The sequence below is a fragment of the Barbus barbus genome, assembly GCF_936440315.1.
Source record: "Barbus barbus genome assembly, chromosome: 4".
NCBI classification, from domain to species: domain Eukaryota; kingdom Metazoa; phylum Chordata; class Actinopteri; order Cypriniformes; family Cyprinidae; genus Barbus; species Barbus barbus.
This window is the reverse complement of record NC_136732.1, coordinates 27819008-27834013: the sequence shown is the minus strand read 5'-3', so window position 1 is coordinate 27834013 and position 15006 is coordinate 27819008. Positions and strand designations below refer to the sequence as shown.

Here is a 15006-nt window from a genome sequence, read left to right as displayed (position 1 = left end):
ACTCTTATAGAAGCAAAAGTTTGAGGGTTAGAAGCTGCTTCCCTGAACCTGAATAACCCTGAATAACCGCAGAACTGGCAGCGCAAGCGGCTTCCTGTGAAGCTGTGATCAGGTGGCACGCACTAATTACACAGTCTGTCGCATCTTTGAGGAGACGCATCTTAGTCATGGCTGTTGAGTTGGCCTGTAGCTCTGGAAGGAACAACCTCGTGCTGAAATCAAGTTTAATTATGGCCAAAGGTTCGACCCAGGGTAACCTTACATTAACCGCTGCGAGGAAACGGGTCAGTTTCACCAACTGTCCGAGACACCCCTCATGCACACAGAAGACATCACTTACTGAGGTGATCTTTAGCTGTTAGACATCACCGCATACTTCCAGTCACTTCCAAAGCTGGCAGGCTGGTTAAATCTCACATTAAAACTGCCAACATGTAGGCTCTGCTCCAAAACACAGTCACCAGGCTACCTAGACAGCATTTTAAGGCATCAAAATGTATGCAGTCTTCAAAAATACTTTGCTTTCCATCAATAATGCGGATATCCTTCATAAAAGAGGCAATCCCAGAAAGTATTGCAAATATGTAGGCAGCTTGCCAGGTTTTGGAGTGCAGGTGTAGCTTTCAATGATCATACTCATTCTTTTCTTATCAGTCTATGAGGGTTTGAAATCCCAACAGGGCAAAAATGTCATTTTAGCACAACCACTAGGACTTGATTTTTGAGAGTAAGACAGAAGTAATAATGGCATTACTGGTAGGCTGCACAAGCAGCTGGCATTGACGTCCTGTCACAGCAAGAGAAGCAGCAGATGAGAGGGGTAAAAGAGAGAAAGATGGTTCTTGTATCTCAGTTTACCCCAGAGACCATTAACTGAACTCAATGAACTGCCCTGACCCCTGTCTATTAATGAAACAAGACAAATCACACACAGCAAATACACACTGTGCATAAACTTAGAAAATTTATTTATTGTAAAAATACTCTTACAAAAATATAAATGTACTCTAAAAACATGCATCTATTACATTAATTTATGTCTTATAACACCACCACCAACAACATTAATGAATCAAACATCATTAATATTATTTGTTCAACTGAACTGTATATGAACTTGTATAGATAATTTACATAATTATATAGCCTATCTCGGGGCCAAAAATCACTTTGATTTGTAAGTAAACCAAAAAAATTGTAATTTACAAAAAAAAACAAAAAAGTCACTAAGGGCTGGGTGATATACCGGTAAACAATTACACGGTAGAGATTTGACTATTGTCTCTGTCTTGGTTACATGCTCCAGTGGCACTGCTGTGCTACGTGGTCACGAAAACGTATGCGTTGTTAAGCATTGTGGTTTAAAAACAGGCGATTAAGTCGTTGAAATTTATTCAGCAACGAAAGAGAACTCATTTCGCTGTACGCGTGCGCTATCTGAGAGACTGTCTCTGAGTGCTGTCAGAGAGGTGCGCGCACATGAAGATGGTGCTCAAGAGTTAATTTTGCCACTTTATGGGCCTTAAATACACACTTGTATGTGTCAAAATGCCCATCTTTGCAAGTGAAAGCAAACAGCTCAGAAAGAAAAATGTGTAACGGTATTTTGGACCTGGGCAGCTTTTAAAGTGACAGCAGTCTAATATTCCTGCTGTCTGTCATTCATGTTAATCAAACAACAAAAGAGAGAATCTCTCACTGCTCTAGACTAAATCCCTTTTGTAACTTTAAAGCTGCAGTCCGTAACTTTTTTTGGTTATGGTAGGTTTTGGTGGGAAATTCGAGCACTGCGTCATTACGTCACGTCTGTAAACATAGAAGTTGTCCCGGCTAGTAGGCTATCGCATGTGAGGATTCTGCAGGTGGCGGATCGTTTAACCTTTTCTCACAGCAGCTAGAATAATTAAATGTATCATTTTGATGGCGGATTGTAATCCAGAAAGGATTGTGTTTATGAAACATGTGAATGAAATTAAATTATATTCCAGTTTTAAATGTGCCTCTGATTACAGATAGCCTGGGATTACACAAGATTTGTATTTGAAAAAAAACCAGTTTCGAAGGGAGCATAATTTGCTTTTTGGGTTAAAAGAATTTCTTAATATGAAATTCGAATGGCATGACAATTAGATTAGACTGAACAGAAATTTAAATCTACACATTAATACACACTATACTCAGTCACGCAATGCTGATGTTGTTACCATAAATAAATTGAGAATAAATTATAACAATAAAAATATTTTGCATGGTTTGATGTGATATGAGCTAACCGATCGATAGATTTAATCACCATTGGTAGCGTGATTTATGGTAATGCTTTTTTCCTCAGTTGGTCAGAACAAACGCGGCAGACTTGTTGCTTGTTCAGATGACAATATGCGGTGAAAATTATTATTTTGGTCATATATTCCAAGACGTAGTCTAGAATCTGTGATTGCGACATACAGTAAATATCCACACCGGTGCGGCGACTGACAACAACACATTCACCTTAAAACATTAGATTAATCTGCGATGGAGCCGTGCCGGAGCACATCCCATGCAAGGAATATAATTCCGCAAGCAGCTGCAATTCCAGGTATTCAAACAGAGATGGCGACAAAGAGGCAAAACTTACAGACTGCAGCTTTAAGAAATATACATTTAATTTACACAGTAAAGAATTTGCATTGCTTTTATTCATTTGATGACTTTATAAAATATACGCAGCATTTCTTATTTGTTCTACTGTAGTTTTGTCCTATTCTTATTTAATTGATGACTGTTTACTTATCTTCAGTTGGCTTTTTTAAAAATGTTGTATTAGTTTGTGATATTGACATTGGTGACAAGAATTAGGAAACTTCTATGGTATCAATAATTTATATCATAAAGACCTTATTTAAAGGAAAAATTATTATATTGTGATATATGTATATTGTTACCGTGAAATAAAACGACTCATTTCGTAAGATAAAATTTTGGTTATAATCACCCACCCCTACTTACTGTATATCCTATACATTTTAATGCAATAAAACAAATGTCAAATTAAAAGGTAATTATGGATCACTTTAGTTTGGCCATCTCTGTTTTAAGGTGCCTTCCTTCACACTGTTGCTTTTGGTTCATAAAGGCATTTTTTTTTTTAAGTTTACAAAAACAAAATAACGGCAAACTACAGGTATTTGAAAACTGCTATAGAAATAAATTAAATCAATATAATAAACACTACATAATATTCCCAGATGGATATGCATTTCACTTCTACGTACAGTACTGGCATATTCTGACATTTCACAGGACATGTCAAAACGGGCTACGGTCAGCATTATCTGTGAGCTCTCTGCAGTAGACACCACATATAGGGAGACAATTATGTTAGTTGCACAGAGTGAGAAAAATGTTATGGTGTTAAAGTCTTTGAGCGTGTGTGTGTGAGAAAAATACAGGAAAGATTGTGAGTTATGTGCGAGAGAGCGAGAAAGATGGAGAGCGCGTGTGAGAGAGAGGGAGAGGAAAAATAGGGCAGACCATGAAAGGAAAACGCTGCATACATTTCAGCGTTGGCGGTAGCTCTCTGGGGGAAAGCGGATCCTGGTACAACTATTAAGGCTCCCTACTTACCCAACACACACTCAATAAAAAATGAGTCCCGTTTCTTTGTGTTATTCAAAGTTAACCCAGTGAGAGGGGGAGAGGAAGATGGATACAAATGGAATCAAGGCCTCATCATTACCAACACCATTATGGTAATGGGCCAGTGATGCTGGGCACAGAGAGATGGAGACGCTGGAGAAAAACGAGGGAACGTGCAGGATGAAAAGCACACACTCATGTGAGACTACGATGTAGGTCACTTTGCACCAGAGTGCTGGTGAGTCACAGGCCTGGATCAGTAGCTCAGTCTGGTGACTCATCTCTTTAAGTTCCGCCTCTTCTCTCCTATTGGTCAAAGAGGACATGACAGACTGCTTTTTCCCTTAATAGTCACCTTTTTTTAGTTAGGGAAGTGGTGAGATTGTTTACTCATACCCCTTGAGCTGGTATTCAGTCTCCCAGGCCTTTATACATGCAACAGAAGATAGAAATGTGTTCTACATATATTTGAAATCAAACACAGTCCACTTCATGAATATATCAAGACAGAGAGATGAATTTACAACAACATTGTTTATCTCCAAACAGCTCAGTTGTCTCAAGAACTTGATTCAGAGGAGCTGCACTGAAGATCTAAGTGATTCAGAGAAGTGTCTAGCACAGCACAAATGGTTCAGGTCAAATTCCATCTTGCAACACCGTAATAACGTCAGCTGCAACTGTCTTAAGGGAAACGCAGATGTCCACCTCGCTCTTCTGAACAGGGTCACTCTTTTAAGCAAGGTACTAAGCAGCTCCCAGATGCTTGACCAGGGGTAAGCAACGTCGGTCCTGGAGTGCTGAAGTCCTGCAGAGTTTAGATCTCTAACCCTGAAAAAAACCTCACCTGCCTGTAGCCCTAGTACTTCTGAAGACCCCGATTAGCTTGTTCAGGTGTGTTTGATTAGGGTCGGAGCTAAACTCTACAGGACAGCGGCACTCCAGGACCGATGTTGCCAACCCCTTTGCTAGACTATAAGCATCTCATGCTCTGATTCACGAGTCATTGTTTACACAGCACACAATAGGTCATGAGAACAGCATTTGCCCACAAACCAGTACTGTTGTTCAAGTAATAAAGTCCTCTGTAATATTAACTGAATAAAATGGCTTTTATGGAGCTTTCAGACCACTCAGAGAGCAATTCAAACTTCACTCAACTCAAACACATGCTCTTTGTGTGGCGTTCTGTCAGCTGGTGAATGGACTGAATGATATGGTGAGGCGGCATCTATTGTTCATTTCTAATTCAATTAATCACAGGCACTTCGAAAACATCTGCAGTGCCAGATGTGTGATGCATTAAGATCACAAGACCATACATATGCAGTGAGGAACTATCATTTGTGGTGCTTTGCATTTGTGGTCTGATAAAAAAAAAAAAAGAAGTGCAAACTGGACAATAATAGGCATAATGTGAGTGACTTTGATTTGAAATGTGTCATCTTTGTTATGAAAAACCTGTTGGAAATTGGAAATTGTTGGAAACCTATAAATAATTTGCTGCTTAGGAAATGCATACTAACTCCAAAACATGTTGCTAAAATATCATGTATTTTTTGTGGTAGGGCCACTGGCAGTGCAAATTCAAATCTGTACTACCATCCCAACTGGGCCAAAAAAACATTACAACTGTGTCCTGGATTTGTACATATTTCCAAAATAGCAACCTCACTGTAAATGTATAAAAGTAACATACACAAATTGCATGTCCTGTTTAAGATTTAACAGAGCAGTTTAACATCCGTTGCCCCATAAAATCATTCATTTTGACAGCATAGATGTAACAATCAGTGACAGCCTCAGTCCTGCACATATAAATACCAGGCCAAACAGCAGCGAACGACTGATTTGAGGTACAGCGCTGCTAGTGAACCCACGGTGGTGCGTAACAGCGCAGAGAAGCAGTGCCCTTTGATCACAGCAGCTGAACTCAGCAGGGTGAAGCGCGAACGCTTGCCAGGGCTCTTTGTGGTCAAAACCAAGAGGTAGCAATTTTCCAATTAAGCCACATTTTATGGGTTCCTTGGACAGCGGAGGGAAAAGGAAAGTCCTGAAAGCAAACAAATAAGTGTGGTGCAGCACGTGGAGACAAAATTAGCATTTCCCAAAGAGCCTTATTACAGCTGCATCTCAAGACGCAGGCCTGCCTTCTTCCTAAACCAGGCAAATAAAACACAAAGAAAGGCAAAGAGGGAAGGGATTTAATTAGACCAAGGCCAGTAATGAGATTAGCTTTTCGTTAAAATCTTCGAGGGCGGAGTTACGTGCGGGATCCCTGTTCAATACTGTACAGGAATCAGGATATTAAAGGCTTACGCTTCGCCTCTAAATAGCTCGCTTAGAGTTTGCCCTCCAGATACCGATCCAGTTATGTCCCACTGCACCCTGCGCATCTCAACCGGCCTGTCACGCGAGCCCTAAAGCCCGGAGAATGGTTTATATGATGACAGGCGTGCTTAGCATATTGTGGGCTTTACAAAAGGGCCTAGTGAAGAGGGCCGGCTCAGTCATAGCTGAGGGAACCCCTGATCTGCCACTAATAGCTGCTGACCTACATTCATCTGCAACAGCCCATGCCTCAGTGAATGCGTAGAGAGGGACTCCAAATAAAAGAGGGGCTGTGAGACTGTTAGCGCTAGTTAAGTACATTTCTTAGCCTATAAAGCCAACAGCCTTTTGAACCTCAGCAAAGCCTGAGCTACATCAGAGAAAGAGGAGTTTTGCTACAGCAATGAGTTTTATTACAGTAGCTATAATATCATTACAGCTGTATAAGCTAAAAAAAAAAAAAAACTTATGGAAACCTGTAAATTAGGGCTGGGAGATATGGCCAACAAAAAAGAAAAATTTCTAAAATGTCAAATCTTTATATCTCAAGTTTAAAGGCACATTTTGTTTGCTCCTAGATGAGATCAGACCTTTAATTGTGGTTTAAAAGTACTCTTTATGGTCAGAACAAGAACTTTAATTCTCTACACTTTTAGTCATTTTTCCTTAAAATAAATCTCAACAATAAATGGTCAGCGTGTGGTGCGGTTCAACTGAGCAGCGCTGTTTTGTTCCACTTTTGACGCATAAACATATCAAACACTTATCGAACTCTTGTTAGCGTTTTATCAAAGAAAATTATATCACGATAATTATGGTTATCGTTTTATCACCCAGCCCTACTATAAATTATTTCTTGCACAGAAAATGCATAGAGAACAGAATTTAATGAACAGCTTGCGTGTAAAAGAATACAGTACTGCACTTCACTCTGAAAAACGCAACATTTAATCAGTCTTTGTGATTTGATAATCACACTAATTTTAGTTTTATTTTGAATAACTACAGCCCTATCTGCTCTGTTCATGAAAAACAGCTACTGTCTGCCACAAAAAAATGCTCTTTTACTTAGAGATAATGAGAGAGAGAGAGAGAGAGAGAGATGAGAGCTGGGAGCTGAGGAAAGCAAAGCAGGTAAAGGAAATCAAACTAGGTCAAATGTCAGACGCTGTGGAAGTGGGATTAGAGAGTTGTTTAGCTTGACTGGTTGTCAAGGATCCTTTTACAGCGTCTTTATTGCTGTTCAACCCTACAAATGGCCCTTCACCTCGTCAAAAACATCTCGCAGAGGAGTATAAAATGCTTGATGTGCATCAGCATGTAACTGGTCTTTATTCAGTGACGGCTGTTTTAATTAGTGTTGAAGAATGAATGCTAAGAGGCGGCTTCATCACTTCTTGACATTTTGTTTTAAAACTTACGAGGCAAAGGCCTTCAGACACCAGGAGTTATTTCTCCCATCAGTAAGATGTAGATAATCACAGGACGAGTAGAGTAGTCGTTCCCACAACTCTATTAACTGTACACGCCTCATTAAGCCACTATATTCATTTGCGGCGCCCTACAGAATTCATTCTGATAATTAATCTAGCGAGTGAGGAAATCGCAAGCTCCGCAGGACAAAGCAGTCCATTTCGCATCCTCGCCGGAGGAATATTTCAGCCACGACGGTGTTTAATACACTTCTGACTCTTGAGATCTCACTAGGTGGAAAAAATGAAATGACAGAACAAAGCCATTATTTCATCTCGCTGTCACGTTAAGGAAGTCAATACGTGATCCATAAAACAAAACTCCAAGGCATGAATCACACTGCAATGTGAAACTAAGCAAAAAGAGAAAAGCTATCTGGGACGTTCAGGACTAGACAAAACAAATCTGCTGGACATTATAGACATGCTAATTTCCCCAGCCCAATGGTCCCTGTGAGGCATTGCCCAATGGGCCCCTCGCCAGAGCAGGTTTCAGCCCCCAGGCCTCCCTTATTTTTATTGCCTGTGTTTATAGCTGGCCTTGGTTACTCTTTCTGCCCTCTTTTGCTTGACATTTTACGGCGTGCAATATAAGAGACGCCCTCCACCCCCCTGTCTGAGTTTTTAAGTACCTTGTCCACAAATTCTTTTTTCTGCGCCGAAATCCGGCCCTCAGGAATTCACTTGATGTCACTGGCCATCAGGAAACACCACAATGGGTCAAGCGCAGTCTTTTGAAATGGATTGCACACAGCTGGACGACATTCATCTCCATCAACTTACCTTTGGTGCTTATCGCTCGTTTCCATGCATATTATCAACTGCTGCAGTTACAATGCAGCAATAGCGCTCAAATCTAGTTCCGATACTCTGTTTGGACTGTTGCTATTGCGTTTGGAAATAAAACAGATGTACGGTCATCCATCTGTAATCAAGTTAATCGCTCGAGTCAAAGAGCATCTGAAGCACAGGTAACATGGCTTAGGCAGCTTTAGCCTCGGCCCAAAATCTGTCAACGTGTTTGGGCACGGCGCTCTCCAAATCCGCCTTGGCGCTACATAAATAAAGCTGTCCACTCCAGCCCTGCTTCCTTAAACTATATCGAGTCCACAAAACAAAAAATAAGATATATTGAGTTTATACGACATATAGATATACCTTTTATAAACGATATGGCATGACGCAATAGCACTGATGTACAGTAGTTTGATACAAGCACATCCAAAAAATAGGGGAAGACGCAGAGTGAGCTGCTGCGGGTAAAGTGCATAATCCAATTTGTCCTAAACATAAGACATGCTTTATATTAAGGGCTTTATAATCACTTGTAAGATATAGTTCACATGTATAGTTTATAGTGGCATGTATAGTTTACAGTGCTGACAGGCTGTTTAATGCATTTGAAATGTGGCGTTTGCCTCCGTGCATAACTTACATTTCACAGGTACACTCTCCATGCGTAAATGTTAGAAAATAATGGAAATATTTCCATTTTGCTGTCAGAAGTGCATGAGCCTTTTGAATGCGATTGTCCGTTCAACTTTACAGACTTCAGTGAACGAGAGCTGCTGCGCATTTGCACGACAAAAACAGATGGAATGCACTAAAATAGGAGCATGATAAATCTAACCAAAATAAACATTTTGGTAAAATATATGTAGCTAGACAGTAAACGTGCCATATGTTGAATTTTAAACCTACAAGTAACTGCAAAGTGACTATTGTAATGGGGTAATCAAAATAGACTAATACAATTTTGAACTTTTTAGTTCAGTGAAGTTTATAGATTGGAATGTTACAATGCTATAATGTAATATATAGCATAGCCTACAGTTACATTCACTTTATTTGTTTTCACTGCCTTTAATATGAACATGGTTTCAACATTGTGCAGGATGTGAATTTTAAAAATAAAATAAAAATAGAAAGTGTAGAAAATTCAGGAGATATATCTTGTATGTCGCAGTTCAGCCCAAAAAAAAAAAGATACGATTTTTTTGGGCTACGTCTCTCCGCTCTAGAGAAACCAGAAAAAGGTGCTACCAAACATTCAGAATATTGAATTAAAGCAGAAACATTCTCATGCACAGGTTCGCTCACAGATTCTGCTGCTATAAAGAAATGCAGCATATCCTGATAGCACATGACTAAGAGAAGATCTAATGTATGAAATGTGCTTGCGGTCTACATCACATGGCGGCACTTTAAAGCAAGCAACAGACATTACAGCTGGAGGGTTGCACATCTGATTTGGAAGGGTGCCATGTGTTGCAAAATCCTGCCCTATGGCCCTGTGCAGGTACAAACCTCACTGTTCTCCCCTGCCATGATTACAGAGCAGCTCGGCTAATGTTCAGCCTTCGGGCTAAAGTCGTCTCTCTGACCTGAAATTTTAAGACACCAGACGAGTGATGTTTAGAGTGTCGTATACTAAATATGCACATCTGACTATTAACCTGTCAAGGGTCATTCTTTGGCAGTAAACTAATACAGATCCCCTCTGCCATTCTTGATAAATTTACCACTTCTAAGAAAGGATGGCCCAGTTTTGTCTAAATAAAAATAAAAAAAACACTAAAAATTGTAGACATTACAACATATGACAAATGGATATTTAGAGAAAAATGGACATTTAGAGATTTGCAAAGGATTGCATTTAACAGTGCTATAAGCGTTTGATTAGCTTAATGCTATCATTTTAAAAAGGTAATCGAAAATGTAAAAACAGAAAAATAAGTGTCTAATATGGACAGATGTATCCAATATGGACTAATAAAATGTAAAAATAAATAAAATAATAAATAAACATAGTATGTAAATCAAAATATTCAAATATATTGGGCATCCATTACTAAAACAACAAAAACAAACCCATGTTACATGACTAGCGGGCTTTCATTTGGGTTCTCTTACAATCATTGTTTTAGGGACTAAACAAGCACATGAAAACAATGCATGCATTTTAACTGTGCTATCCAGAGTCCGAGCCACAGCCATTCACGGTACACCACAAGTTGGTTACATTTGTGTATGCCTCAGCCTCCCCCCACAGTCCACATGGCACAGATGTGTGTGTGTGTGTGTGTGTGTGTGTGTGTGTCTGTTGACCCGCTTGTATGTGTGCTGCCAGAGCGCCGGCAGGCCCAGTATCTATTGCAAGTCCAGCTCTGTATTTAAGGCTAAAAGAAATAAACACTTGGTCAGCCAGCCAAAACCACAGCAACAAGCGCCGCTCTTGCCAACAAGAGCCGCTGGCAAAATGCAAACTTGCAGCTCTCCCGTTCGGTGTTCAGCAGCAGACCTGCCACGCTGTCTGGAGTTCAGGCAAACCCCGGTCCTTAGTAAGCCTCGGTTAACAAACGGACCAGGGCAGTTATTCTTTCCCTCTCAAACTCTACTAATTCTGCCCTTATTCTACAGGAATCCCTTTTTCCCCCGCCACTTTGAATCCCCTCCCAGCTGCAACCGGGCTGGGCTATTTCTCCTACCGGCACGGCACTGTTCATGGGAAACAATAAAACGCCACATGCGTTTCCTTAGTTAGGGCTTTCACACTGCAGCTCCATGCGAGACTCATCAAGCCATCGATGAAACACCACAGATGCTTCACTGACTTGATATTCATTGGCATTTTATGCAAATTAGGGATGCAATAAAAAGTCAATAATTATTTTTGTGTCATGCCTGTTATTGAGTCTGTGTAATTTTGTCTAAACAAGAAACAAAACCATTATATTCGCCTTAGATGACGGCAAAGGTAATCTAAATATAAAGAAAAGGATGAGCATTCAAAATATACAAATATTAATTATATCAAGCTTCCAATCTGTCATGTATCCCTAATGCAGATTTTGGGATAAATTAGCAAAAAAAAAAAAAAAAAAAAGCTGAATGGAAAAAGAAAAATTACATGTTGATAACATTTCCAAAATGTGCATTTAAAGATCCAGTATATGACTACTTGAGGTGGATAAATTGTATAGATGCCCATCAAAGTCCTTTGACCTTTAGAAGATCTGAGTCACATGACCTAATGCAGAAAAGAAAAGAAAACCTGCTCTGGTTGTTTTGCCAAAAATATTTACCACTACATCTCAAAACTCTGATACTGTGCCAACCCCAGACATTTCTCAACAACTACTAGAGTATTCTGTAAACTTATTACTTTTAAAGACCCACTTTGGTTTGCCCAGTGGCTACAACTTCCATTTCTATTTTGCATTAAGTTTCCCAGAAGTGTGTGGAACTCTTTTTGCAAATTCACAGCTTGGATAGAAATATTGCTACTGTGATACTATATGTGAAATATTAGTGATGATACATCAACGATATGCACAATCTAGGCATGCTCTTCAACAACGCATGTTCACAAGCGATCAAGCTCTTTGTTAAAACAAAAGAACTACACTGCAATGTCGCGAGGAGGCTTGTGAATAGAAAGTTAACAGTCTTTTAGTGGGGGGAGGATCAGCAGAGAGATCCGACCGCCTGCTTTCATTCTGCTGGGTCCCAGGCAGCCTTCAGAATGATGGAGAGCTTTTCAAACACACCGTGATGGATGCCTCCCTGAGACACGGAGCGCCAGAGCCTCTCACTGCGCCGAGGTAGCAGGGCTTGGAGGTCAGGGAGGTGGAGGGCCTAATCCGCTCCTGATGGTCGTGAAGGTGCACATGTTTGAAGGCCACGAAGAACCAATCACATGGCACGCTTCAGAAGAATGCAAGATAATACACAGAAGTAGCAAAAACGCAACACTACAGCACACTTCACTGAGTGTCACTTAAAGGAACACACTCTGAAAACACCCATTATTCAAAGTCTCATGATCTTACGCAAGACTCAGAATGTAGTCATTAAGAGCTGCTGTCTGGCTTTAATTATTTTGAGGATTATCTGAAAGAGCAAAGCAATTCATTGCACTTCAGTCAATGGCCCTCGAGGGTCTTTCGAAGTCTTTGTGATTTACTCTGCAAAGTGGAAACTGTGATGGGTTAAAAAACCAAGCACATGGTAACTCCTGACCCATATACGCCGCCTCTGAAAGACACTCTTGCAGAAATATGGAGAAATCCTAAATATCATCTTGGACTAAAAGCACAACTCTCAATACAGGGAGAAAAGGAGACAACTGGACACTATGTTCCACCCTAAAATGCCACTTATACATAACTTTACAGAAGATCCTAGGACCGTCACTTATTTCAACATGACTTCATTTAGATTTCATCTCCTCAAAGCTCAGGGGTCGAGCCATACATGGACACACCACTGAGTCTCCTTGCTCTACGTGCCCTTTTCAAGAACCATAAATACTTTGGCTGCTAGGACTGTTCTCCATAAGAAAAGGATGCTGAGCTGCAGAACAAATCATCCCTCAAACAGGCTTACACAAGATTACCAATGTTGACATGCCCCAACAATCACTGGAGACCATGTTTCCAGACAGACTCTGGCCCCCTGAAATGTCACGCTCGTGTTGCAAACACATATCATACGCTGTGAGAAGACATCGTCGTTGTCTAGTGTCCTTGTACAAGATGTGGTATTGCAAACAGTCTCTATTTCTTCTGAAAAAATATATTTTCCAATATGCTCAAAAGATTTAATAGTTATTATATAGAATTGCTATTATTCAATAACATAGGTTGATTTTCACACACATTCAGTTTCACACTACACTTCATTTTATTGAAGGTAAAATGCAGCAGAATGAAAATGATGCAACTATAAAACTTATAAGGTAAAAAGCTTTCCACAGCAACCACTAAGATTAATGCGTAAAATTAGGTGGTAACATGCAGGAACCACAATGCACATGGGAGTAACACCAAAACACACGGAGAAAATGGTGCAAAATAGGGTAGGTTTCACAATGTACAGAAATAAGGAGCACTGATTAATATACATGTAAACTTATACCTGATTGTCATGTAAATACTGGTTGAATATGGAATTTTAAACCAATCTGATCTGTATGACTCCACATCTAAAAAAAGCTTTCTACTACTGAAGTTAAGCTATGCAAACACTACTGCCCTAAATGCACATATTCATTCAAACCAAAACACAAAACTAAACAAGTTAACTGTTTCTAAGAATGAACTGACACAATGTAGGCCTAATGCATAGTGTTCACTGAGAGAAACTGCCTGAAAATTGACCTTTGACCCCCAAGCCTAAGGAATTTGAACCCACATACATTTAGTTTCATTAGTTTGTTACTCATTCATGACAATATCAATAGAAATGAAGTGCCTGAAAGGAAGGAAAAACTAAGTGTTTGGACTGAGATACTATATGATTACCTATAAATGTATCATTTCATAAAGCCACACTAAACATACAGTGCACATGTTATCAATTAATTAATATTATACTGACAGGAAATAAGTGTTGAAATGGAGCCTTATTCTATAACAACAGGCATTTAAATATATTTCGCATATTTACAGCGCATTAGCAGTTGTCTATGTAGTCAGCTCTCTAGGTGTAAGACACAGCCAACATGTCTACACGCAGGAAAACACCCACACTCCTCAGCTGACGTGTAGTTGCCCCTGTAAGAGCCCCAGTGACCCCCCAAACATTCAGCAGTCGGGGGAGGAACTCGGAACGAAATTGTGCGCATAATGTTAGATCAGAGACTGTTAAGGATAAAGAAAACAAAAGGCCACCTACAGTGATTGGAGCCGCTCCAGTGAGGGGTTCTGAAGCCGCGGGCCGCTCCCGACACGAGGCCTTTCTCCGGGATCAGACAGCCGCGGTTCTGGTGGTAGTAATCCATGCTTAAAAACGGGTTCGGACTAGGGGTCAGCCCAACAACGTCCACACTCTCGTACATCGTGAAATAAAAGCAAATAATCTCCAAAAGTAAATGCTTCCTTCCTTTTTGTCGCAGCAGGTTAAACAGCTTTTTAACAGCAGGTTAAAATAAAAATAAAAACCTAATATAAACAATAAAACGGGAGCAAGAAGTGCGATTTCAGACTTGATGAGAGACGCTGACGTTTTCTGTGCGTTTATCTAAATCAGTTCAGCAGAAGCTCGCGCTGTCTACGGAGAATCAACTACATTCTTCAGATTTTAGAATCCTGCGCCAGTTGTTGCACCACGGCGTGCTGTTGAAACGGTGTCTCTATTAGAGACACAGAGATCGATGTGAAACCGCTACATGAGTAACTGTGAGTCCCGCGCTCAGTCCGTGGAAACCTCCGAAAACTGTTAGCGACGATTATCTTGAAAAGCTCCCAAACGCCTCCTTGCTCCCAAACGAAACGTCTTCTAAATGCTATTCGGTAACAGGCCGATGCATATTTACTGTAAACTCACAGTCGTTTGCATCGATGAGAGACAGAGAGAGGGTTTGTGTCGTGAATAATCCCGCTGGAGGCTGCCGATAAGACGCAGGACGAATTTGCTCCAGTGTTTCCAGACGCGAGCTCAAATGCCTTTTGCGTCTTGTGTCGAACCCCTCGCATACTTGTGGGAAATTTCTCCCTGAAAAACAAAAGTGCTCCTCGACAGGGTAACTCGTCTTCACTCACTTTCCAGGCTATCCCACACCGCAATACTTGACGAGTGT

General features: G+C 40.3%; 1 protein-coding gene across 3 annotated transcripts in view; it reads right to left on the bottom strand.

The window, feature by feature from the left end:
* LOC306868842 (retinoic acid receptor alpha-B) overlaps positions 1 to 15006 on the bottom strand; it is a 148801-nt gene that overhangs the window by 21087 nt on the left and 112708 nt on the right. The window contains exon 1 of one of the 3 annotated variants that reach the window (XM_079415245.1): positions 14103 to 15004. The exons of the other annotated variants lie outside the window; for them this stretch is intronic. Coding sequence (XP_079271371.1) covers positions 14103 to 14265 — 163 coding nt within the window. The 5' untranslated portion in view covers positions 14266 to 15004. Of the gene's footprint in view, positions 1 to 14102; positions 15005 to 15006 lie in introns of those variants that run through there. 3 annotated transcript variants of the gene reach the window in all.